Source organism: Arabidopsis lyrata (assembly GCF_000004255.2).
Source record: "Arabidopsis lyrata subsp. lyrata unplaced genomic scaffold ARALYscaffold_4, whole genome shotgun sequence".
In the NCBI taxonomy this organism is placed as follows: Eukaryota; Viridiplantae; Streptophyta; class Magnoliopsida; order Brassicales; family Brassicaceae; genus Arabidopsis; species Arabidopsis lyrata.
Window position 1 is genome coordinate 3,562,496 of NW_003302552.1, and position 24,062 is coordinate 3,586,557.

At 33.6% G+C, this 24,062-nt stretch overlaps 4 protein-coding genes across 5 annotated transcripts; 2 read left to right on the forward strand and 2 right to left on the reverse strand.

Moving 5' to 3' along the window:
* Positions 1–4,052: 4,052 nt before the first annotated feature.
* Positions 4,053–5,246, reverse strand: LOC110229408 (F-box/FBD/LRR-repeat protein At5g56420-like). The gene is made up of 2 exons (XM_021029502.1): positions 5,165–5,246; positions 4,053–5,044 (listed from the first exon to the last, which is right to left on the reverse strand). Exon 2 carries the CDS (start codon positions 4,989–4,991, stop codon positions 4,260–4,262), a length of 732 nt encoding a protein of 243 aa, XP_020885161.1. The 5' UTR covers positions 4,992–5,044; positions 5,165–5,246; the 3' UTR covers positions 4,053–4,259.
* Positions 5,247–7,655: 2,409 nt separating this feature from the next.
* On the forward strand, positions 7,656–11,075 carry LOC110229476 (L10-interacting MYB domain-containing protein). 2 transcript variants are annotated; one of them, XM_021029758.1, is made up of 8 exons: positions 7,656–8,168; positions 8,249–8,387; positions 8,464–8,804; positions 8,891–9,041; positions 9,103–9,440; positions 9,513–9,663; positions 9,860–10,272; positions 10,350–11,075. In XM_021029758.1, exons 1-8 carry the CDS (start codon positions 7,839–7,841, stop codon positions 10,851–10,853), a joined length of 2,367 nt encoding a protein of 788 aa, XP_020885417.1. In that variant the 5' UTR covers positions 7,656–7,838; the 3' UTR covers positions 10,854–11,075. The 2 variants fall into 2 exon arrangements, with proteins under 2 accessions (XP_020885417.1, XP_020885418.1); XM_021029759.1 differs by having other exon boundaries at positions 8,891–9,023.
* LOC9314880 lies at positions 10,890–12,157 on the reverse strand. The gene is made up of 5 exons (XM_021029760.1): positions 11,969–12,157; positions 11,801–11,896; positions 11,467–11,589; positions 11,228–11,267; positions 10,890–11,108 (listed from the first exon to the last, which is right to left on the reverse strand). Exons 1-5 carry the CDS (start codon positions 12,092–12,094, stop codon positions 11,035–11,037), a joined length of 459 nt encoding a protein of 152 aa, XP_020885419.1. The 5' UTR covers positions 12,095–12,157; the 3' UTR covers positions 10,890–11,034.
* A 5,741-nt stretch (positions 12,158–17,898) lies between these two features.
* On the forward strand, positions 17,899–19,177 carry LOC9316712. Its single transcript, XM_002878767.2, has one exon. It carries the CDS (start codon positions 17,938–17,940, stop codon positions 18,673–18,675), a length of 738 nt encoding a protein of 245 aa, XP_002878813.2. The 5' UTR covers positions 17,899–17,937; the 3' UTR covers positions 18,676–19,177.
* The last annotated feature ends 4,885 nt before the right edge of the window (positions 19,178–24,062 follow it).

The following is a 24,062-nucleotide window of genomic DNA, read 5'->3' on the forward strand; positions in this document are numbered from 1 at the left end:
TCTTTCTTCTTTTTTCATTGTGGATTTATATATATAATAACCAAAAAAAAATTACTAAAGAGATGTTCGCAAGTTTGATGAGGGCATACACTATAGTGTAATCTTTTTTACTAGTAATAAAATTTTAACTTTCCAAATAAACTTGTAAAGAAAAATGTCACCCAAAGAATTATGGGAGAAAAACAAAACTATAAATGTTGACCAAAAAAAAAAAATTGTCACTATGTTTGTTAAAGTCTTACATTGAATTCGGTTAAAATACATTGTAACTGATCTAAAATAAATTGTTTACCAACTGCAAATGCTGAAAAACTAGTTAGACAAAAAAAAAACTCTAATGCAGTTTCCTTTTTTTAGTCATCTGGAATTATATCATAAATCCCAAGAGGTCACACATCTAAAAGTGAGGACAACAACTCAACAATCATCAAGCCTAAACTAAGCCTCTTACTAACAAAAGAAGGGCAAGTACAAAAGAATTAACTCCAAACCCAGAGCCATACAACCCAAAAACTCAAATTCAATCAGAGGACAAAGCTCTTTCTTCTGCGAAGTCCCCATCATGCCAAGAAGGATGACCACTCGCAACATACGATTGTAGCCTACAGTCATTAGTAAGACTCTTCGCAATAAGAAAACCACCTCTGTTTGAAGAAGAGTTTTCTAAACCTTGAAAGACTTAAGAACTAAACCAGCCTCCATAGATTGGTATCTATAAGAAGGCCAAGCCACCGGTCTGATAATAGCCTTTACCAAAACCTCTTCCTGCAACGCAAAAATCACATTCTCTACTTTGTGACTCCTCATACTTTCAATAGCCCACATCAAAACCAAGAACTGAGTATCTTGCTTCACATTAATCCTCACAAAGACTCTCCTATTATAAAGTAAGACCACACTCAAATGGTCCCTTAAATCTCATGCACAACAATCAAACTTATTTCTGTTGGACCAAGATATACCAATATTGCATTTGAACCAATTTCTAGGTGGCGGACACCAACTAAACCTTTCACCATCATTCTCTTGTCTCTGACCATTCACCACTCCATTCTCCCTACTACTCACAAGAGGTACCCCCTTCTTCCTCAGTTTTCCGAGCATCAATCCATTCAACCAGTCCTCTCTGATTTTTTTGGTTGTATCTAGTGGAGAAAAACATTTACCTTCAAAAGAGGCAATGTTTCTGTTCTTCCAAATACGCCATAAAATCCAAAGGAACGGAGATCGTAATTCTTCTTACCATAAGGGATTCTTAATATTCATTAATAGGTAATGAATATTAGCAAAAGCAGAACCATTTTGAAACCCCCAACAAAGAGAGGGAATTCCAGTGAAGGCCTAGATTTGTCTAGCCATGGAACAAGAGAACAACACATGATTTACAGTTTCTTCATCTCCTCCACATAATTCACATCTTTCATCCAACTTCATCCCCCTATAATTCAACGCAGCAAAAGACCCAAACTTAATTCTAAAAACATACCACTTCGCCAACCCCTTTATGGCTCTAAGTCTTATCTAAAAGTCTAAAACACTCTACAAAGCTTAGGAACTAAAATTTTATGAGAGTTAACATATCTTATATTGTTCTTCATCGACTTTGCATTTTGTTCCCCCTCTCTTAATTTTCATGACTAATCTACTTGTAATAACAATGTTTAGTGAGTACTTCCAGCTTTTATGGTTTGTCTAACTAATCATGGAAACGATATGACATGATCACATGAGCTAGCCTGGATCTTGCGAGATCTCAACGTCAATAAGACTGTCACTAACAAATACGGCATTGGAGGCAAAGGCAATGAATCTTTTCCATGTGATGCAATTGATTTGGTGTCAAAGACACTTATCAATTCTTTTAAAAAATTGGATATAGGTTAGCCGGAATAAACTAGATTAGAAACGAATATTTGATTCCCCGAATGTTTTCACTCGCCCCTTCTGGCCAAGTGAATAGAGCGAGTGTGTCAGGCCGAGTGGATCAAGTCTAGTCAACTGCTTTGAACATCTATTTATACTTATCAAAAATATATGTTTATAATGGATCTGATAAGGCCCTTACAAATTAAAGAAAGGCTCACTGACCCAATAAAACAAAAGGCCCATACTAATATAAAAACGAGAGAGAGAGACAAAATTAGTGGAGCCAAACAGATATGTCGTAATTCAGGATTAGGTTTACTCTCTCTCCAAACTCTGCCCAATCTCTCTCCGCGCGTGCAACTGTAACCGGCTAACGGTACTCTGTTTCTTACTCTCATCTTCTTCTTTGTTGTACTTAGAGGAGAGAGCTAAGAAGATGAGTGGTCAAGAGGAGAAGAGAAACACAAGAAGTTGACCGCCTGACCGGTTTTCAAACACTCCCTCGAGTAGTGATGATGTTGAGGCAGATGCATCAGAGAGGCAAGAGGATGGAACCAATGGTGAGGTGAAAGAAATGAATGACGACACTAATAATCCTCAAACTTCAGAGTCCAATGCACGTCGTATTATAATCAGCTCTAATATAACCGATCCATGGAAGTCTGTGTCTGACGAGGTACTTGGACTAAATATTAACTTCCTTTTATTTCAAATCCTTTTCTCATACTAGTCTGTTGAAACCAAATATCGTACATTCAGGGTCGAATTTCTTCCAAGATCTCTTCTCCAAAGAGGTAGTACCGCAATGTTTTACATATCGAGAAGAACACGGAGAGGAGGAACAACAACAACAACAACAACAACAACAACAACAACAACAACAACAACAAATATACCCAATGGCACTTGATCTTAACTTCACAGCTCAGTTAACTCCTGTGATGATCAAGAGGAGAAGAGAAACACAGGATTTCTCAGAATCGGATTGGATGCTTCAAAGCTAATAAGTAGAGGAAGAACAACAGGTTTCAAACCATACAAAAGATGTTCCATGGAAGCCAAAGAAAGTGGAATCCTCAACAGCAATCCTATCATTCATGTGGAACAGAAAGACCCCAAACGGATGCGGCTGAAAACTCAAGCTTCGACATGAAACTCTATTTTCATCTCTTCTGTTTGTACTCTGTTTTTAAATTTTCAAGATCATTAGTACATTTTCTTTGTCTTTTGAGGCCTTTGTATTTGTTTCCTTGTCCATAGTCATCCTGAAACATGTGACTCTATTATCAACAAATCATAAACTGTTTAAACTTTTTGTCCAACTTTCTTTAAAATCTTTTGACACTAAAATCAAAATTTTGGTTGGTATATTGGGAAATGTGACACAATTCTATTCTTCTTGTTTTAGAGCTCTCCTAATCGCAACATGGAACTTCACTAAAAGGGCAGGAAAGGAGAAGACTTGTAGAAGTAAGAACTCATGTCGATATATGCAAATGACAGTATTCAAAATTATGATAATCAAATGCACCCAAAGTCAGATCTACAGTTTCACCCCTCATTAATTGATAAAGTGACAATCAGGAAAAGATTAGGTTAAATACTTTCTTGGAAAGTTGTAGACACTAAAGCATAGGGACAATAACAAACAAGGGCTTTTCTTTTCAATTGTTAACCCTCAAAACTAGGCCTGGGCATATGGGTAACCCGTTCGGGTTCGGGTAAAACCCGTTCGGGTTGAATGGGTAATGAATTTATGGTCCATTCGGGTATTCTTATGGTTTCGGTTCCGGTCCGGTTCGGGTATTGTCGGGTTCGGGTCGGTTTGGGTAATACCCGAAGTTTAAAATCACTTTACATACTCAAATGATCAAATAAAGAAAATAGAACATCAAACATGACATTTAAATACTAAATCCAATCCAAAATAACAAAGATGACTATTTCACTCTTAAGTGTTAAGAGTAGATTCTAATTATCTATATACATATATAAACATATGTGTATTGCATATATATAAGTATATATATAAGTATATAACTATATAAGACTATATATCTAATTATCTATATACATATATAAACTCAAATGTCAAAAGTCACAAAACCTAAAACCTAGGACATACATATAAGTATATAACTATATAAGACTATATATCTAATTATCTATATACATATATAAACATGTGTATTTCTTCGGATTTGTGGGTACCCTAAATGGGTAACGGGTAATCCCCGACCCGACCTGATACCCACGGGTAATCCAATACTCTACCCAATGAGGTAATTTTCTAATACCCTAACCCGCCCCAACCCGATTTTTTCGGTCCGGGTATCGGTTCGGGTATCGGGTCCGGGTTTTTTGCCCAGGCCTACTCAAAACAACGATAGTCATTAGGTTAGTTTCAAAAATCTACAGGGTAATTCACTCTGCTCGGGCATATCACTGATCAAATTAACTTCACCCTGCTTCTCTACAATATCCAACTTGTTCAAAGAATGAGAATGTATAACAAACCGCTTATAATGATCCTCACTATTGTTCCAAACGGTTAAACTCAAAAGGGAAGGCACATCAATGGTGAAAGTCTCCACATTGTCGTCCTTACAACAGTCTACCCACAAATCTTCAAGCACAGGGGAAGCGGAGATAAGCCTGATGAAAGATTCCTCGTCTGGGTACCTCACAGACATAAGCATCAACTTCTTGAGGGAATGAAAGCTAACACGAGAAGGAACTTCCAAAAAAGTCACATTGATGAGTTTCAAGGTCTCGAGTGTTTCACATCTAAACAGTATACTCGGCAATCTTATAAGGCAATGGTAATCGAGATAGCTAAAATCTATCTTCAGACAACGCACAAAACGATCAACTGCAAATCGAACCCAAAACTCGATCTGCAACAGCAACGTGGGAAAGATGAAATCCGAAGACAACGTGCGTAGAATTCTATTCGAATGGTGATCATCCACCCAGCGATCTTCAAAGTTAAGCCGTGGCAACAATGTCCAAAGAGACAGCCATCTTTTAGACAAAAGGCTCGTAGTAACGGCATCTTTGATTGGGACAAAGGACAAGATTTTGATGAGCAAATCATCAGTCAACTGAGTAAAGCTGTCGTCCATATGAATTTTCACAAAGAAGTTAAAAGCTTTGCTTTTTAACAAGTTTCACAAATCTGCAGGTGTAGATTTGAACAAGCAGAAGAAACAGAGATGGTAAGGAAGACAATGAGAAATAGCTATAGCATTCAGATTCCAAACTTGTAAACGAACGAAGAATCGAGAGAACCCCTAACCTTTCGAAGCCGAGAGAAATCTTCAGTAGAAGAAGAATCGCTCTCTCACTTCCTCTTTCGCTCTCTCACTCCTGCAGTGTTGTCTTTTCGGTATGAGGAAGAAAGACCTAGGTTGGTTTGATGGGCCTAAGCCCAAAATTGTTATGTTGCAATTTTTTCAATTGCTTTCCTTCTTAAAAAGTCAAAAACGAAATTTTTTAAAAAATTAACTTAACCAAAATGTTTGTAATTCAAGATTTTACCAACATAACTAGGATCGGACCCGCGGTCCACCGCGGGAGAATAGTGGTTTACATACATTGATTTTAATATTGTGCGTGTTTTAAGTAGAGCGAATCGTGTAGTGTACATATAAATATTCATAATAACGAATTATAGAGAAAATGTTAAATTGTTTATAATTAAACCGATCATATTAATTATGATTACAAAATGGAATTTTATGTTTTAGAATTCTAAAATTAGTCGATTCAGAGGAACTAGAGCAGTCAAAATAGGTCAAAAACCGTGGGTCGAGCCCAAATCATCTCACTATGGGACAGATTTGGGAAAATATATTAAACCCGTAAATAAACGGGCCACATGGATTGATTCGCAGTGGATCATAGGTTTTAATCGGTTTTCGTCCCCGGGTTGGCGGATCAGCCCGCATGTTAGTATTTATTGATAAAAATATAATTTATTCAATATTTGGTAATTTAAAAAACTTTTAATAAATGAAATTATAATATTTATAAATATAATGATATATAAAATTATTTTCTCTAAATTTTCTTTTATTTATTTATTTTAGTAGTATTTTAAATTTACGTTACTTTAAAATTAATTAAACAAAATCCACGGACAACCCCGCAAATCAGCATACATTTGCGGGACGGGTTTGTGTTTCATATATGCTACCCGCGGGTCGTGTGGACCGACTAACTATATGTCAAAATATATTTTGCCTATCACAAAACGGGCTTAACGGGACGAATCAACTCGCTTTGACAGCTCTAATGGGAATATTATTTAGTCATACAACAAAATAGAGTTTGGACATAGGAATAATAGAACCTGTATCTTATTTGTTAGATGAGAGATTGAAACTTTGAAAGGTGAAATATAATGATTAAAAATTAATTATTATTTTTGATGATTCACAAAATTTAATAAATATTTATCATCTTGTTGAATAATTCTAAAAATCATCTTAGCGAAATAGGTTTTGGAAAATATTGGTTTATATTGTTGGCAATATAAAATCCACATTATTAGTATCCATATTTAAAGATCTTACGGTAGATTTGCTTGTTAATGGTATAATTTAAAGGAATACTTTATTAGTATATGCATTTAATGGTTAATCAAGTAATTAAGAAGATACCATATAAGTCGAGATTGTTTTGATTGTTTAAATATTTAATTTTCTAATCGGTATCCGATTGTATTTATTGCGAAACAATAGTATCCGTTATTAGTCGAGGTTTAATTTTGGGTCAGTTTAAAAAAGTTAATTATACTCAAAGATCCATTTGCTTTAATTTCGGGTCAATTTGTGTTAATTTTTCAATTTAACCCGACCCAATTCAAAATGAATTCAATTTGTACTTCTCTTTTAATAGTATAGAGATTGAAGCTGTTGTATGAATCATGTAATCATCATCGGCTAAGGGGTACTATTTTATTAAACCGGAACTAAACCGGAATCTATAGCTCAAGTTGTTCATCGAAATCTCCAACAATATCTTGAACAATAAAAGTCATCTTCTCCCATATTAAATATATCATGAGAGATGGTTAATTTCTCTTTGTCTCATGTTCTAAAAGGCGGTCGCTTAGACCCCGCCTAGGCGCTAGACGCCCTTGTGACGCCTAGACGACTGTTTCGGATGTCTAAAATCGCATAAGTTTTGTTTCAGTGTATTTTTCTAATTTCCAACTACATAAATATTTAAATTATAAGTTTTAACTTCATATATATTGTTTGATATGAATTAAATAAATATTATTTTTTAACTTTTGTTTACAATTTAATATTTTTATTTTATAATAGATAGTTTTATATGATTTTTAGCTATAATATCATATTTCTAATGTGTTATGTTGTAAACGCCTAAACCGTCTAAAATTGCCTAGTCCCCGATTAAACGTTTTAGGCGCTAGGCATTGGTCACCGCCCGCTTAGCGCCAAACGCTTTCTTGAACACTCAACTGATGCATATTCTCTGTCTATTATTGAGTCTTTACACCAATGGCTTAATTATAGTAAGGAATCTAAGGATAGTAGGATACACATATTTTGATATTATTTTTTTTTATTTTTTTGGTGAGTTATTTTGATACTATTTATTCGTACATTGTTTAATTTAATTTATAATTTATAATTTTATTTTCAATTAAAAATATATGTTTAAAATGGATCTAATAAGGCCCTTATAAATTAAAGAAAGGCTCACTGACCCAATAAAACAAAAGGCCCATACTATATAAAAACCAGAAGTAGAGAGAGACGAAACAGTAAAGCCAAACAGATAATGTCGTAATTCAGGATTAGGTTTACTCTCTCTCCCAAACTCCGCCCAATCTCTCTCCCTCTCTCCGCCGCGTGCAACTGTAACCGCTAACGGTACTCTGTTTCTTACTCTCATCGTCTTCGTCTTCGTTTTGCTTAGAGGAGAGAGCTAAGAATAAGATGAGTGGTCAAATCACTTGCAATGATCGAACAAGAACGTATTGGACTCCAACAATGGAACGATTCTTTATAGATCTTATGTTAGAGCATTTACACAGAGGAAACAGAACCGGTCACACTTTCAACAAGCAAGCTTGGAACGAGATGCTTAGTGTTTTCAATTCTAAATTCGGGTCACAGTACGATAAAGACGTGTTGAAAAGCCGGTATACGAATCTTTGGAAACAGTATAATGATGTCAAGTGTCTTCTTGATCATGGTGGTTTTGTTTGGGATCAGACTCATCAAACTGTGATTGGTGATGAGAGCTTATGGAGTTTGTATCTTAAGGTTTAAAAAATCAGATTTTTCTATGTTTTAGTTTGGATTTGGTTTATATGATTTTGACTGGTGGTTTGTGGTTTTTATAGGCTCATCCGGAGGCGCGTGTTTATAAGACGAAACCGGTGTTGAATTTTAGTGATTTGTGTTTGATTTATGGGTATACGGTTGCTGATGGGAGATATAGTATGTCAAGTCATGATTTAGAGGTTGAAGATGAGATCAATGGTGTGTTTTTTTGTTCTTTTGTTTATGCATACTTAGTTGTTGGATTGGTTAGTTACAATGTGGGTTTTTTTTGTAGGTGAAAGTAGTGGAAGTGTTGTTATATCGGGTAAAGAAAGCTCGAAAACTGAGTGGACTACGGAAATGGATCAATACTTTATTGAGATTATGGTTGATCAAATTGGAAGAGGTAACAAGACTGGTAATGCTTTTAGTAAACAAGCATGGACAGATATGCTTGTTTTGTTTAATGCTAGATTTAGTGGTCAATATGGGAAAAGGGTTTTAAGGCACCGGTACAATAAGTTGTTGAAGTACTATAAGGATATGGAAGCTATTTTAAAAGAAGACGGGTTTTCGTGGGATGAAACTCAGCTAATGATAGCTGCGGATGATGCCTTTTGGGATTCTTACATCAAGGTTTGAATTCTTAGGCTATTAGTTCCTAACTTGAATAATCTTTTGATCTTCATTCCATTAGTTTGAATCTAGATGTGATGAGACAGGACCACCCACTTGCGAGAACGTATAGGATGAAATCTTTACCGAGTTACAACGATTTGGACACAATATTTGCCTGTCCAGCTGAGCAAGGGACTATGCCTCATCCAGTCCAAGGCAAAGATCACAGAGATGATGGTTCGGCTGCCCAAACAAGTGACTTAAATCGTTTTCGATTAATCCGATTCTGATAGATGCCTAAATTTTACTTCTGCAGGTGAGACTAAGGCCAACCAAGTGCATAATTCTGACCGGACAAGGACATTTTGGACTCCGCCAATGGACTACTATCTAATTGAGTTATTAGTGGACCAAGTGAACAATGGGAATAGAGTAGGGCAGACTTTCATAACGAGTGCTTGGAATGAAATGGTTACAGCTTTCAATACCAAATTCGGGTCTCAACACAACAAAGACGTTCTAAAGAATCGGTACAAACACTTGAGGAGGCTGTACAACGACATAAAGTTTCTTCTCGAGCAAAATGGCTTCTCATGGGATACAAGAAGAGATATGGTGCTTGCAGATGATGATACTTGGAATACCTATATACAGGCATGCCACATTCTTTTCTTTTAAAGATCTCAGTTATATGGTTATGCTTGCTTACAAATGAAGCATGTGCAGGCACATCCAGAAGCTAGATCATATCGAGTTAAAACTATTCCAAGCTATCCAAATCTTTGCTTCATTTTTGGGAAGGAAACGTCGGATGGGAGATACACACGTTTGGCTCAAGCTTTTGATCCCATACCGGCAGAAACTGTGCAGATGATCGGTAAGCTTCTCTTTAGCATTGTCTTTGAGATTCGATAAAAGGTAAAGCTAATCTGATTATATTGGCTCTATCTAAGTTTTATAGTTGTAACGTTGTGCTCTCCATCTCCTTTTGATTCATTAAGCTGTGAATGTGAGACTTGCGATATAGACGCGATTGACAAATGATCCTTTTGTATGTAATGAATCCTTCTCAGAAAGTGGAAGCACAGATGTATTTAAAGATACTCTGGGAGAAACTCACGGTATCCAGATGGTGGTTTATACCAGCAATGAGAAAAATGATTACACCTGTAGTAATATCGGTCCTCCCTGTATAGAATGGACACGGGTCATGGACCGCTGTCTTATTGATCTTATGCTAGAGCAGGTGAATAGAGGAAATAAGATTGGTGAGACATTCACAGAGCAAGCTTGGGCTGACATGGCAGAATCCTTCAATGCAAAGTTCGGGTTGGAGACTGACATGTTCATGTTGGAGAATCGTTACATATTGATGATGAAAGAGCGTGACGACATCAACAATATCCTCAACCTTGATGGCTTTACTTGGGATGAAGAGAAGCAAACCATTGTTGCAGAAGATGAATATTGGGAAGCATATATCAAGGTAAAAATATTAAACTGAACACTATACAGATGTTTTCTTATAAAGTCATTCTAAGTGATTAGTGTCTGATTTTGTAGGAGCATCCAGATGCAACCATATACAAAGGTAAAACATTGGATAGTTACGGCAATTTGTGCAAGCTAAATGACCATCTCTCCCAAGAAAGTTTCAATTGTGAGAATCTCATGATCGAGTTGGAAAATTATGGCAATGAGATGGAAATAGTTGATGACTTGAGTTCACTCCACAAGCAGCAGAATAAGCGAACCAACCCAATAACTCCACCTTTGGGGCTAGTTGTATGTAAGGCTCAGAAAACCGGAGTAGAGATGAGGAAGTCTTTGTGTGAAACAGATGGTGACAATGATTGTACCAAGCCCATGCCTCCGAACGAAATGTACTCAAGAATAGGAAGTGCCCTTGATGCATTGCAAGCTTTGCCTGACATGGATGATGAACTTCTACTGGATGCTTGTGATCTTTTGGAAGACGAGAGGAAAGCAAAGATATTCTTGGCTTTGGATGTCTCATTACGTAGGAAATGGCTTGTTAGAAAGCTCCGTCCTTCGGCTAATTTTTAAGCCAATGTGTCTCTCTTTCAAGCCAAACAAGACCAAGATAAAACCAAGTTTTTAGCACAATAGAAATATAGTTTCTGTAAGGGATTGTAAAATTATGTAATGATCTTAGATACAAAATCTAAAGCACAATTTCGATTTTATGCAGATTTTGGTCTGAACATAACCATAAACATGAACATCCTCAATTGGTATGAACAATAGCTGAGAAAAGCATCTTATTGATGTCTTCTTTATCTGCCTCCTCTATCTCTCCCACTGCATCAGAAACAAGAGAAGCATCATTTAGGAATATAACACAAACACTACAGCAGATTCAAGAGCTTGATCTGCAAGAATTGCAATACATATCACAGTTTCTTTTAAATGAGCAATACCTGCTCTGGATCTAACTTGCATTGTCCACTCGTCGATGATCTGTTGACAAACAAGAAACGAAAAGCTAAGGAAACACGGAAAGTGTTTTTTAAGACTCATTATCTCAATGTTCTTGCCATTATCTAAATAGTATCACTAGGATATTGCACTAGCTCGTCAAAGCACTGAACAATATGACAAACATTTCAAGCCAAAAAGACGCTAGATTGCATTACCAATGAAGAAAAAGAGCGCGAACCTGATTAAAATCAGCCAATGCATCATCGGCCTCACCATTTGTTGATTCTCCCAAAGATACATTCATTTTCTGAATAAGGTTGCAATTTCCAACAAGTGTAGTCTGTGCCTTATCTATCAAATCCTGTTACAACAAATACACAAATCACTTCTATAACTATCAGAATCAGATGTTACAAAACCTTAGCAGATCTAAACCCTTGATTGCAGTAACCTTTCTTCTTAGCAATCGATAAAAACTCATCCTTTGGTTCAAATTACAGAGATTTAACAACTTGGAATCATTAATCGATCTAAACCAAAGCTTATTCAAATAACCGTTTCGAGACACGAACCTGTTTGGCGGACAATAGCTCAAGACATTGGTCTTTAAGAAGAGTCACATCTTCCTGCAACTTCTTGATTCTCTGAATCAGCTTCATCGGATTCGCCTACGATTCAAAGTATTGAACTTTAAGAAATTCGTAATTTCAGATTTTAGACTGGAATCGAATTTTGCTTACATTATCAGGATAAAGCTGCTGAAACTCCTTGTCGAGCTTGGAATGAACAACAGTAAGATCATGAGAAGCTCTCGCGAAAACATTTATCAGATTATCAACAGCTTGATGATGATGATTATGACTCATCTCTTTCACTCTCTCCTTCTTCTCTCTCGCTCTCTCAATTCCAGTTCTTTATCTCTTTTAGGGTTTATCTAATTTTCCCGCCTCTTTTCTACCCAAAGAAGCGAGCGGCTTAAAACGGCAGGGAGTTCTTGCGTTAACTTAAATAACAACATGATGTGTGTGAGTGAAAACCGGACCGACCGAATTTCAATTTGGAAAACCAAACCGAAATTTAGATACAAAGTAAATTTTGTAAAAACGAATTAAATATAATAAATCAAATTTTAAAATTTTAAAAGTAATACTATGAAATTTTTATTAGTAATACTATGAAAATATTGAGTAATGACATGGCTTTATTTAATTAGATGTTTAACATGATGATGTGGACACATTAAGAGGAGAGAAAACTCTCCCATTATTAAAAGTGTGTAAAAATAAATTTCTAAAACTTAGAAAGATAATGCATATGACTAAGGTAAATTCTATGAGATCTCATTCATTATGTGAAACGAATGAGTTCTTAGAAAAATACATAATATACATTATGAAACAGATTATTAGATTCAAAGTTGGACTTTACCGTTTGATCATGTAATCATGGAAAGTGAGATAAGATAGACACATTGATAACTTAGGGCCTGACTGGTTTAAACGCAGCAGTTGCGGTTGCGGTTGCGGGAGTTTGCGGAAGCGGGCGGTTGCGGCTTCAAGCGTTATCAAGCGTTTTGAACGACTGGTTTAGCGTTTGAAAATGGGTGCGTTTGCGGGAGTTTTATGACTGGTAAACCAGCGGGTGCGATAGCAGTTAAATAAAAAAATGACCAAAATAAATAAAAAATATTACAAAAAAAAAGAAATAAAAACACCAATATATTATTATGATAATATTAGAAAAATTGAACATGCTTAATAATTAAAACCATAAATAAAGTACTAAATAATTATTCAAAAATAAATAAATTTTGTAACAAGATAGTACTTTATGCATCTCGTTTAACATCAAGTAATGGGACAAATTGTAAATAACGTTGAGTTCAATCAAAAAGCAAGTGAGTTTCTATTCGAGAAAACAAATCGAAACATATATTCAATCAAAAAGCAAAGCAATACGTAATGAAAAGAAAAAAAACGATGCCATGAAAAATATTCAAAAAGTTACACATGAGGTGATGAATGAATAAAAGGATATATGATACTTACGTTTGGTTATTGATTTTCATCAGTTTGGATGGAAGACATTGAGAGAAATAGGGTTTCAAAATATTATTAGGGTTTCTGATGAAAACGTGATACAAACATGAAAGATTTATATATGATAAATATATATTATAATAATTATAAGTAAACGTTTGATTTTTTTTTTTTTTAAATCCAACCTCATGCCTTTTGCGACCCCCAATCGAGTCCTTAAACGGTCGCTAATTGCTGTTTTGCGACTTCTTTGCGACTGCACACGTTGGTCGCTAAAAAATGGTCGCTAATTACAATGGTCGCATTGTCGTCGCAAATTTGTGACGCTGTTAAGACTGCTTGTGATGGTCGCAGATTAGTGACGCGATAGAGACGGACTGTAGGGGTCGTAAATTTACGACGTATTAGCTACACCTATTTCACTACAAGAAAACTGGGTTTTAGTGACTACACTTAAAGTCGCTAAATAGTTGTAAATGCGACCATGATTTTATTTATACAAATCACACAAAATGAAATTAAAACTAATTTTATTTTTCATATATATATTTATTTCGTGACAAGATTTTTTTTAAATTAATAAATATATATATATATTAATAAACCACCCAAACCGGGAATGGTTAAGAGTTACAATTGAATCAGTTACAAAATCCTGGTTGAACCGGATGCTAAAAACACACAAAAAAAAACCCTAAACACGTAACAGAGCCGCCGCCCAAGTCTTCAGCCGCCGCCCGAGTCTTCAGCCGGATTTCGTTTGCCGACGAGTCCAGTTGCCGGCTGCAACCTACCCGATGGAGGGTAAGAACCGGCAGTCCACTCGCGGTACAAGCCTTTTGCTCCGCCACCGTCTTCTTTAGAACTCTCCCGTCGCCGGATTTCTTTTTTCGTCTTCAACCCTAGTGGTGACTTTCACGGCATGTTTCGGCTAAGTAGTGGAGGCGGTCATGTGCGTCCGTCGATGTTCACCCTCGTCGTTGACACAAGGGATTGTTCTCCCACTCCTCCTGATTCCGGTAACAAGGCGAACATCCGCCGAGCATTGAATGAAGCCGATGGTAAAGATGCCATTCGAACGGAGAGAAACTGGACGACGAGAGGTATAAGTGAAAGCACTAAAGCAGCCATGGCTAAGAGAGAGGAGGGATACCAAAGATCTCGTAGAGATGTGTAATCTCGAGGAAGACGAGGAGATAAAGATGTTTAGAGGTAGAGAAGTGAGAGAAGTAAATCTGTCCGTTGATTTTACTGTTATCAACGGTGGATATCAAATGAGGTGAGATCCTCACCTTTAAGAATTAGCCAATCAGAAACAAGTCTGTTTATTTGTATTTTAATAGTTTTTTCTTCTGTTATTTTTTCTAATTAGTAAATTAATTTTTAGTATTAAGTGATAAAAGATAAACTAGAGTATATTCATATATCTATTTACAAATAATTTGATGATATATCTCATAATCAAATTCATTTGCAAAATAATTATATTTTGATTTTATAATTTTTCTTTTAATTTTTATGTATCAATGTCAAGTTTAAAGGTTATGATTCATAATTTAGGGGTTGGATTTTAGGTTTTAATCTTAGAGTTTTGAGTTTAGAATTTTGAAAGTGGTTAAATTCATTAGTAAATTTATATTTATATTCTTTAATAACACTAAAAATATATATGTATATATTAAATCATATACTCTTATACCCAATACCCTAAACTCTAAACTCTATACCCTAAATCTCAAACCTCAAACCCTATACCCTAAATGTTAAATTAAAGATCATGATTTTATTATTTTGTAAATTAAATCTTAGTTATTGGTTGTGTATTCTTTCTATTTTGTAAATCTAAATCTTATTTAATTTTTTTTTTTTTTTGGGGTTAAGTTTTGATTAAAACAAATAAGATTTTGAAAACTATAACGGGTTGCACAAACTATAACGGGTTGAAAAATAAGATTTTGAAAACTATAACGGGTTGCAAAAGTCGTCGCAAGTTAGTCACAAACAAGAACAAATGTAAAAAATAATAATGTTGTGGCAGAATGGTCGCAAAATACGTAACAAAGTTGTCACTAAAGAGTAGCACATTAGTTGTAAAATTAAACAGTGGCAAATTAATCGCAAAGAGATACGCTTTTGCGACGTTCGTGTATGAGTCACAAATCAACATTTAAGATTTTTGAACTTTAAGATCTAAATACATTGATATAAGGATTATGTAACACTCCATAGTCCATTTGTGAAGTAAATCATTCATTTTAAGAGGCAAAACAATGATTTGGTAAGTTTATTTTCAAACATACTTAGATTAAGATTAAAACTATATGTAACATCTTCCACATGATAGGTTTTTACAAAGATTAAGTTGTAAACATGTAAAATTAAAACATTAACAAGTAATCTTTCAATGTATTAGTTCAAATCAATGCAAAATATAGTTACTTAACATATTAAACATTCTATTTTATACAATTTCAATTTTAAAACAGAACGAGTCTCTAAAGAGTACCAGAACGGTCGCAAAATAGGTAACAAAGTCGTCACAAACGAGTAGCACATTAGTTGTAACATTAGACAGTGGCAAAGTAATCGCAAAGAGATACGCTTTTGCGACGTTCGCGTATGAGTCACAAATCAATATTTATGATTTGTGAACTTTAAGATATAAATACATTGGTATAAGGATTATGTTACACTCCATAGTCCATTTGTGAAGTATATCATTCATTTTAAGAGACAAAACAATGATTTGGTAAGTTTATTTTCAAACTTACTTAGATTAAGATTAAAACTATATGGAACATCTTCCACAAGATAGGTTTTTACAAAGATTTAGTTATAAACATGTAAAATTCAAACATTAACAACTAATCTTTCAATGTATTAGTTAAAATCAATGCAAAATATGGTTACTTAACATATTAAACATTCGATTTGATCTAATTACAATTTTTAAATCAGGACGAGTCTCCAAAGAGAGGCAAATTAGTTGTAAATTTACGACTCTTTTGTGACGATTAAGAAGTTTCACGAAACATTTTTTTGGATTTCGACAGGGTTGCATAAGTATCGTAAAAGGGTCGCTTATTTATGACCATTCTCTGACTAATTGTTGGCGTCGTAAATTGGCGATAAATATGCGTCTACTTTTAATGTAGTCGTTAAAGAGTCACTATCTGGTAACAATATCGTCGCAAATATTTGCGACCAACAAAAGAGTCACAAAAAGTAGTCGCAAAAGGCTTGTTTTCTTGTAGTTACTGCCCGCAACAGCAAACGCTTGCGGGAAGGAGCTTTTGAAATTTAGCGATTTCGAGCGGTTCGAAGCGGTACGGAGCGGTTTCTATGATTGGTACCAACCGCTAACAACCGCAACCGACCGCTAGTAACCGCTAGGAGGGTGCTAGCGGGAGAACCAATCAAACCCTTAATCGAGAATTATGCTTGCTGCACTTGCTTTGATGGGTAAAAGCAAAAAATAGATAAGAATATATAATTGTTCAACAAATGAAACTTAATTAAAACTCCTCAATCTAAAATTTGAATTTTTCGACAGAAACAAATATCGATATTAGCACTGTTTGTATCATATTTGTAAAGTGGTAGCAATAATAATATATTAAAAACAATGCAAAATATCAATAAATATAATCGTACAACAAATCAATCGATTTTAGCAGTAAAATCACGTTTATGATGATAGAGCATGCATTAAAAAAATTATCACTAAGAAAATAAAAAGATGGTAGAGAATGATTGTTTATATATAAACGATGTTTTTGTATTAACATGAACATGATTCTTATGGTTTTAGCAATAATAGAGATTCATATAAAACATTATCATCACTTTACATATAAATACTTAACTGCCATATAAAACATTATCATCACTTCACATATAAATACTTAACTGCTAAAGAAATGTGAAGAAAAATAATTAACTATTACAAAGAGAACTTTGGGTGATGAATTCCGACGTTAATAAATCTCCTATATATAGAGAAATATTGTAGAGATTGTTAGGTTCAGATGTCAAATATTTTGAAATATTTTGAAAAAATATTGTAAATCAAGGTTAATTGAAAATATTTGGAAATGTATATATATTTTTATCAAACACATTAATTAAAAGATGACTCCACGATTGGTTACTCAATCCGGAGTGAAAAAATTTACAAATGTGACCTCAGAAAACAGTAAACGAGAATATCGAGCTAAACAATCCTATTTAGAAATATTTTTTAATTATCGAATATTTGGTTTCTAAGATATATTGTTGTATTGCATATATTTTTGTTGATATTGTTTAATAATATTCATTATATCTTAGAAGATTTGTTGGAATAGTTAAGATTTTATAAATATTATACATCAAAATTATAGGGAAAACGATTTGGTTTACATTAAATTGTATCCATAGCGTATAATATAATAACAAAATCGGAATTTTGGTAAGAAAGAACAATATTTGATAGTAATTATTTGTGATTTGTTAGATCTCTATCACAAAATAGAGAATATAGTAACAAATTAGATCGTAACAAAGTCGAAAATCTACAAAGTTAATTAAATGCCACGATAAAATCAAAAACCTCTCAGGCGCAATAATAGAGGACAGCCGCATGAATCTATTTTCCAAAGCCGTTGGAGCCTTTGCTCGCCGGTCTCGGGATGTATCTAATCATCCCTCATTGTCTTGTCTCTGTTACGCTTTTCGCAAACTTTTGTAACCTTCCCGACCACCATGACACTTTTCCTTTGTTTTGGTTTCTGGTGGTCGGAGATCATTTTATCAAGCTTTCCAGAACCTTATCTCCCAGCTGGTCATCTAATCTGCTACATGCTTGCGATGAAACTTACCCCGCTTTCTTATTGGCGAGATCCCTCAAAGCCAAATTTGCAAAAATGCTTGAATTCGGGCTTAATCTTTCACATGCGTCTAGATCCATGGAGTCTTGTTGGTTCGCGAGCCTCGTCGACCACCGATCTCACCAGAATTTAGCAACGCTCGAACCGGAGATGAAGATGGCGGCGGAAGGGTTAACCCTAATCCATCAAGCCCTTTCCGTCTTGGTTCCCGTCACTCTCTCCAATTGGTACCGCAGTCTGTCGCCTTTGTCTTCTCCGGTGCCACAACCTTTGGCGATGTCTCTTTCAACTCCGATCATCTGCTCGCCGTCGCCCAGCCGCTACACACAACGCCTCATCGCCCCTGTCAAAAGGAAGGAAACTAGGGATTTCGGTTATGGGCTTTTCCCTTTACGGCCCATTATGTCTTCTCTCTTGGCACTTTCATGTGTTTGGCCCAATAAAGTGTTTTTGCAAAAGCCCAGGTCTGATCAAAACCCTTCTTTGTCCATTTTTAGCAAGCGTTGGTGTCGATTCATGGAACCAGTTGTTCAAGGATAACAATTAGAACATAGTCGACCATTGTTGCTTTGTTGGTACAATTATAACTTGAGAGCTCTGCCTTTAGAATCACCTAGGGAGAATATTCATAAAAGCAAAAGAGTGAAAAAGAACGGCATTATGATCCATGGATAAGTGGTTAGTGGTTACCAAAGCTTCTTCAACCTTCTATATCCAGCAGTCTCCTCCGTGGAGCACTTTTCTAAAAGTTTGTATGTGTTAATCGAGCGATCCGTCTATGACCACCCGTTTGTCGAGGATTTCGCGAAGCCCGTTTTCATGGTCGAATCCTCTATCGCCTCGACAGATTTTTCAAACATTGCAAACTTTTTAAAGGTGGGCCTCCCTTTGGAAAACTCATGGAGCTTGTATCTTTATTCTAATTGTATTATCTTAGTTTTAGATCCTAAGTGAATGAAAGTTTTGTTTGACAAAAAAAAAAAAAAATTAATTGCCACGATTTAGAAAATATTTTGAGAATAAGATAGTTTTAACATTGAAAGGAATGACATTCCATTGTAAATAATTTTGAAAGCTAAGAGTTTTTTTTTTCAAAAATATACTTTGAAAATGTATATATAGGTTCGAGAAAGTATCAAGCAAGATGATATATATTTTGGTCCAAAAAAACTACCTTGTTATTACTAATGAAAAAAAGAAAAAAAAAGTTGAAAGAAATTTAACCATTTCATGTTACATAAAAGAAAAGAATTTTAAGAAAAAATATATGAAAACAATCAAATTTTTATAAGAACCAATTATATATGTAGAGATAGCTGATTGTAATTTATTTGTTTAAGAAACGTTTTACCAAATTCTTGAAAAATATTACGTTTTCTTGAATATTTAATCATAATGTTATGAGTATTCGCATATATCTATTTCTGATGAAATTGTTTAGATAAAGAGAATATTTCAAACTCATAAACAGAGAAAATTATAATGTGAGATTTTGTTTCCAACATACAAGTACTTATCTGATATCGAATACTAGTTATAACGGGATTAAACAATATCTTTTTGCATTATAACGAAATTCATCATTTAATATTTTTATGTGTAGTTGATTACCGAAGAGTTCTAAGCCTTCTCAGTTCACAAATAGTTTTAATTGGTTATGGAAAAGAGATATGCGACATGAGATAATCAAAAGCATAAAATACTAGCCGTATGAAAATCAAATTTATTGTCGTACACAAGTTCCAATTCATTATATATATATACCAATTTTTGTTGGCCATGCATTACATTAATTTATTTATACATTCATATTTTACTTACATATTTCGTTTGAATAAATTTACTTACATATTTACTTATACATTTTTTTCTTCAATCAAGTAAATCACATTTTTGTTGGTTGGGTATATTTAATGAGAAGTAGCTAGGTTATGTACGTTCTGAATGGTTGGTGATATTTAATGCGAAGTATGTATTATGTACGTTCTAAATGGTTGGAGATATTTAATGAAGTATATTGTTAAGTGTTCGAAATACGCTATGGAGGTTGGAAATATTGAATATACATAATTCTTATTAGGTTATATTCATAATGATATTTTGAAGTACATCACGTGAAAATTTCTCTTTATGGTCGTTACTTAATCCTTACATTTGACGAAAACGAAAAGGAAAAAAACTTTTGGGCATTCTACAAATGTTCTTTTCATGATCTTCTTCTAGAACCTTGGGTGTTTAGATTTTTGTTGATGCAGCCATGGCAAGGAATAAGAAATATATATCGAATGGACTATCACCACCCGTCTTACCACCACCGGTCCTATCAACATCCGGCAACTTTCCTTTGACGATTATCAAGTGTGATTGGAAAACCAACAACGTGAACATTATAGATCATGTTCGTTTGCTCATTCAAATTGTTCATATGGATGAAAATGAGAAATGATGTTCGTTTAGTGCCAAAATGAGCAACATGGATTATCTGAATGAAAACTCATGAGTTCTACAACAAAATATATAAAAAAAATGATATGTAAGTCGTTAAAAAATTATATGTAATTTGTGTAGCATATTCTCAAGTACTGGAACTACAACTTTATAACATGATCAAAAAAAAAATTAGTTTAATACTTCATCAATAGAATCAAATGCTTTTAACCCAAAAAAATGAGTATTGAAAGATAGTAATTAAAGAGAAAATAGTTATGATAAGTTTTGAAAATCAATTCACAGTTCAATATATATTATATATGAGTCAATATGAGGTGAAAATAAAGTAGTTGTCGAGAGGCAATGAGTGGTTCATAGAAGTTGACGAAAGAATTAGTAATTAAAAGTGTTTGAAAATAAATTTCTAAAACTTAGAAAGATAATGCACATGACTAAGGTAAAATTTTTGAGATCTCATTCTTTGTGTGAAATGAATGGGTTCTTAGAAAAAGTACATGAGATACATTATTAATTATTAGATTTCAACTTGGGCTTAACCATTTGGCCATGTAATCATGGAAAGTAAGATAAGATAGACACATTGATGACTTAGTCGAAAATTCTCTTATGACACGCTGCATTAGCTTCGATGGGTATAACAAGCTCACTAAACCTGTTCTAGCAACATGATATTATAGATGTACCTTTATACTAAATAATATTCATGAAACTTGGTATATTTGCATTTTATATAGAATGATGTTATGTTTGTATCAACATTTAATCATAAAAAATATATACAATTAGGTCAACAATCGATAATTAATGTCAAAACTTTTTAAAAAATATCTTCATGGAATATGAATAAGAAAAAAACTATTTTAGAGATAAAGAATCATTAGATTGTCGTCGATACCATTTTTTCTTACCACGAATTTTCTAAGAGATCTTTGTTATCACGTGATATATATCAAACTATTTATTTGTCAAAGAAAATTTATCGTCGACAATATATATGTTGTATATCGCTTCGTAAATAAGTTTAGTGTTTATATAGATTTATCTTTTAAAATTAGAATGATTATATTTATGCTCAAATATTTATTTTTAAAATTTTAATGATTATATTTTATGCTCAAAAAATTAGATTAATAAAAGAGATTTTAAATTAAAATCTCGCGCATTGCGCGGGTACAATATCTAGTCTTACTTAATTAGCTAGGAAAACTTAACAACATAATAATAAGAAAAAAACCAACTATTTGAGAGATAAAAAACTAACACATAGTCATATATAATAACCGAATCTTACTTAATTAGCTAGCAATAACTTAAAAACCTAATAATAAGACTAAACATAAGTCAAATCATAAATTAACTTATGGGTGTGAAAAATGGCTCGGAAAACCTATTGGTCACCGTGGCAAGTAACGACCAGCAGGTCCATAACTGGGCTGGCCGGCAACGTGTGTTGAGTAAGGTTAACCGTAACAACGGCCGGAGGGTAAGAAAGGTTCATGCTGCGATTTGTTGCTTTGCGAGAGCTGGTGAAGCGAACCATGATGTCCACAAGCTTGTAGAGCTTATAGCATGATTGTGACGAACTTCGAAGTTTTATGAAACTTTATTTTCAATAATCGGATGAAAGATTACTTTATTGAAATTTAAGTTTGTTTCTTACTTTATGAACATTTTAAGTTTATTTCTATAATTATGAAACTTATATTATATTTCAGTTTATTATATATATTTTTTTCTTTTATATTTCTGTAGTTTACCATACTTTTATATTTCTGCACTTTTAATTCTGTAATTTATTATATTTTTTCTAAATATTTTCTGTAATTTCTTTATATGCAATTTTTTTATGCTATGCTTTTAATTTATTTTTTAAATCCTCTTCAGTTATTTTGTTCAATTTCTTACTTTTTGTGGAACGTTTCATGGTTTTTGTTATGTCCCCGACATAATCTGAAATGCACAGGTGGTATTAATTGTAATATGAAAAACAAACTAATGCGTACATGGATAAGATTCACAAGAAATATCTTTTGCTTAAAAGTTTTGTATATTTTACAAACTCTCTCACTATATATTAATGCAATTCAAATTCATATCCTAAAAACAAACAAACAAAATATTTGTATTTCGATCACGTAACAGATGTACGTTTACGTTGTTAATCTTCCACAACACATGATCTCCAACATTAAGAATAATCAAGTTAATAAAATGATGCATATTTTCTCATCTAACGCATCATTTATCTTATTCTCTTTTCTTAGCACAGATCTATCCTAATCACAACTTTAATTTCTCTTCTTTATCTTCATTTTGTTCCTTCCTTTTCACCTATATTCTTAGCTTTTTCTCCATCTTCTTGCTCTTTCTCTTCTATGAAGTGGTAGAATTTTTTTTATGCTAAAACATCATTGTTGATGGAGTATGTGTATCATTTCGGATACACATAGATTGTAGTATCTTCTTCAGTGTTGTCGGTGACATTCTTAAATGTGAAATAAGCATGTAGAAGATCTCTCCAATGGTTGTACTTAAGACAGCGAGCCTTGAGATATGGCAAAAAAAATTCTATTTGATAATCTATATCACCACGTTAAACGAGCATAAATCGTTGGAGTATAGGGAAAAGAGACCATCTTCTGATCTTTCCTTCGTAAAAACCTCATGAACATTCTTCTTTTGACATTTGGTGGTCAAAGATGTTTTCTTTGCAACTCCTAATTCCTTGAAAGAAACAACATTGGGAAATCCACATGCACTATACTTTAAAACCATAAAATAGTTATAATTTGATTAATTCATATAATAACAAATAACAATTCATACAATAACAAGTAACAATAATAAATCATCGGCAAATTATTGTGATTTATTTGTATGAAATACCAATTCATCAAATTTTTAGAAAATATTGTCATTTTCTTGAATACTTAAACATAATGTTATGAGTATTTGACATATTCAAGTAAAAAAACACAATGATAATTTAATCACTATCACTTATATAAATAAAGACAATTCTACCACACAAAAGTTTAATCACTACCACATATAAGTTTAATCACTACCACACAAAAAAACATACACAATAATAATTTATTCACTACCACATAAAAGTTTAATCACTACCACACAAAAAATATACACAATGATGATTTAATCACTACCATACAAAAGTTTTAAAATATATTTAAGTTGACAATTCTAAAAGTTAATAAAGACATACAGAGTTAGCCTTTCATTTTTCTTAAATAACCATAGCAGAAACGTCATACATCACCATACAAATATCTAATATTTTGACAATATTGTTTATAGATAGAGAATATTTCAAAATTATATGCATAAACGATGAAAAATCTAAGATGATATTTTATTTCCTATATGCGAGTACTTACATGGTAGATATTATCTCCAAATTAGCGAATGATTCTTGACAGTTTGTATGATAAAACTGAAGTTTCTATAAAACAAAC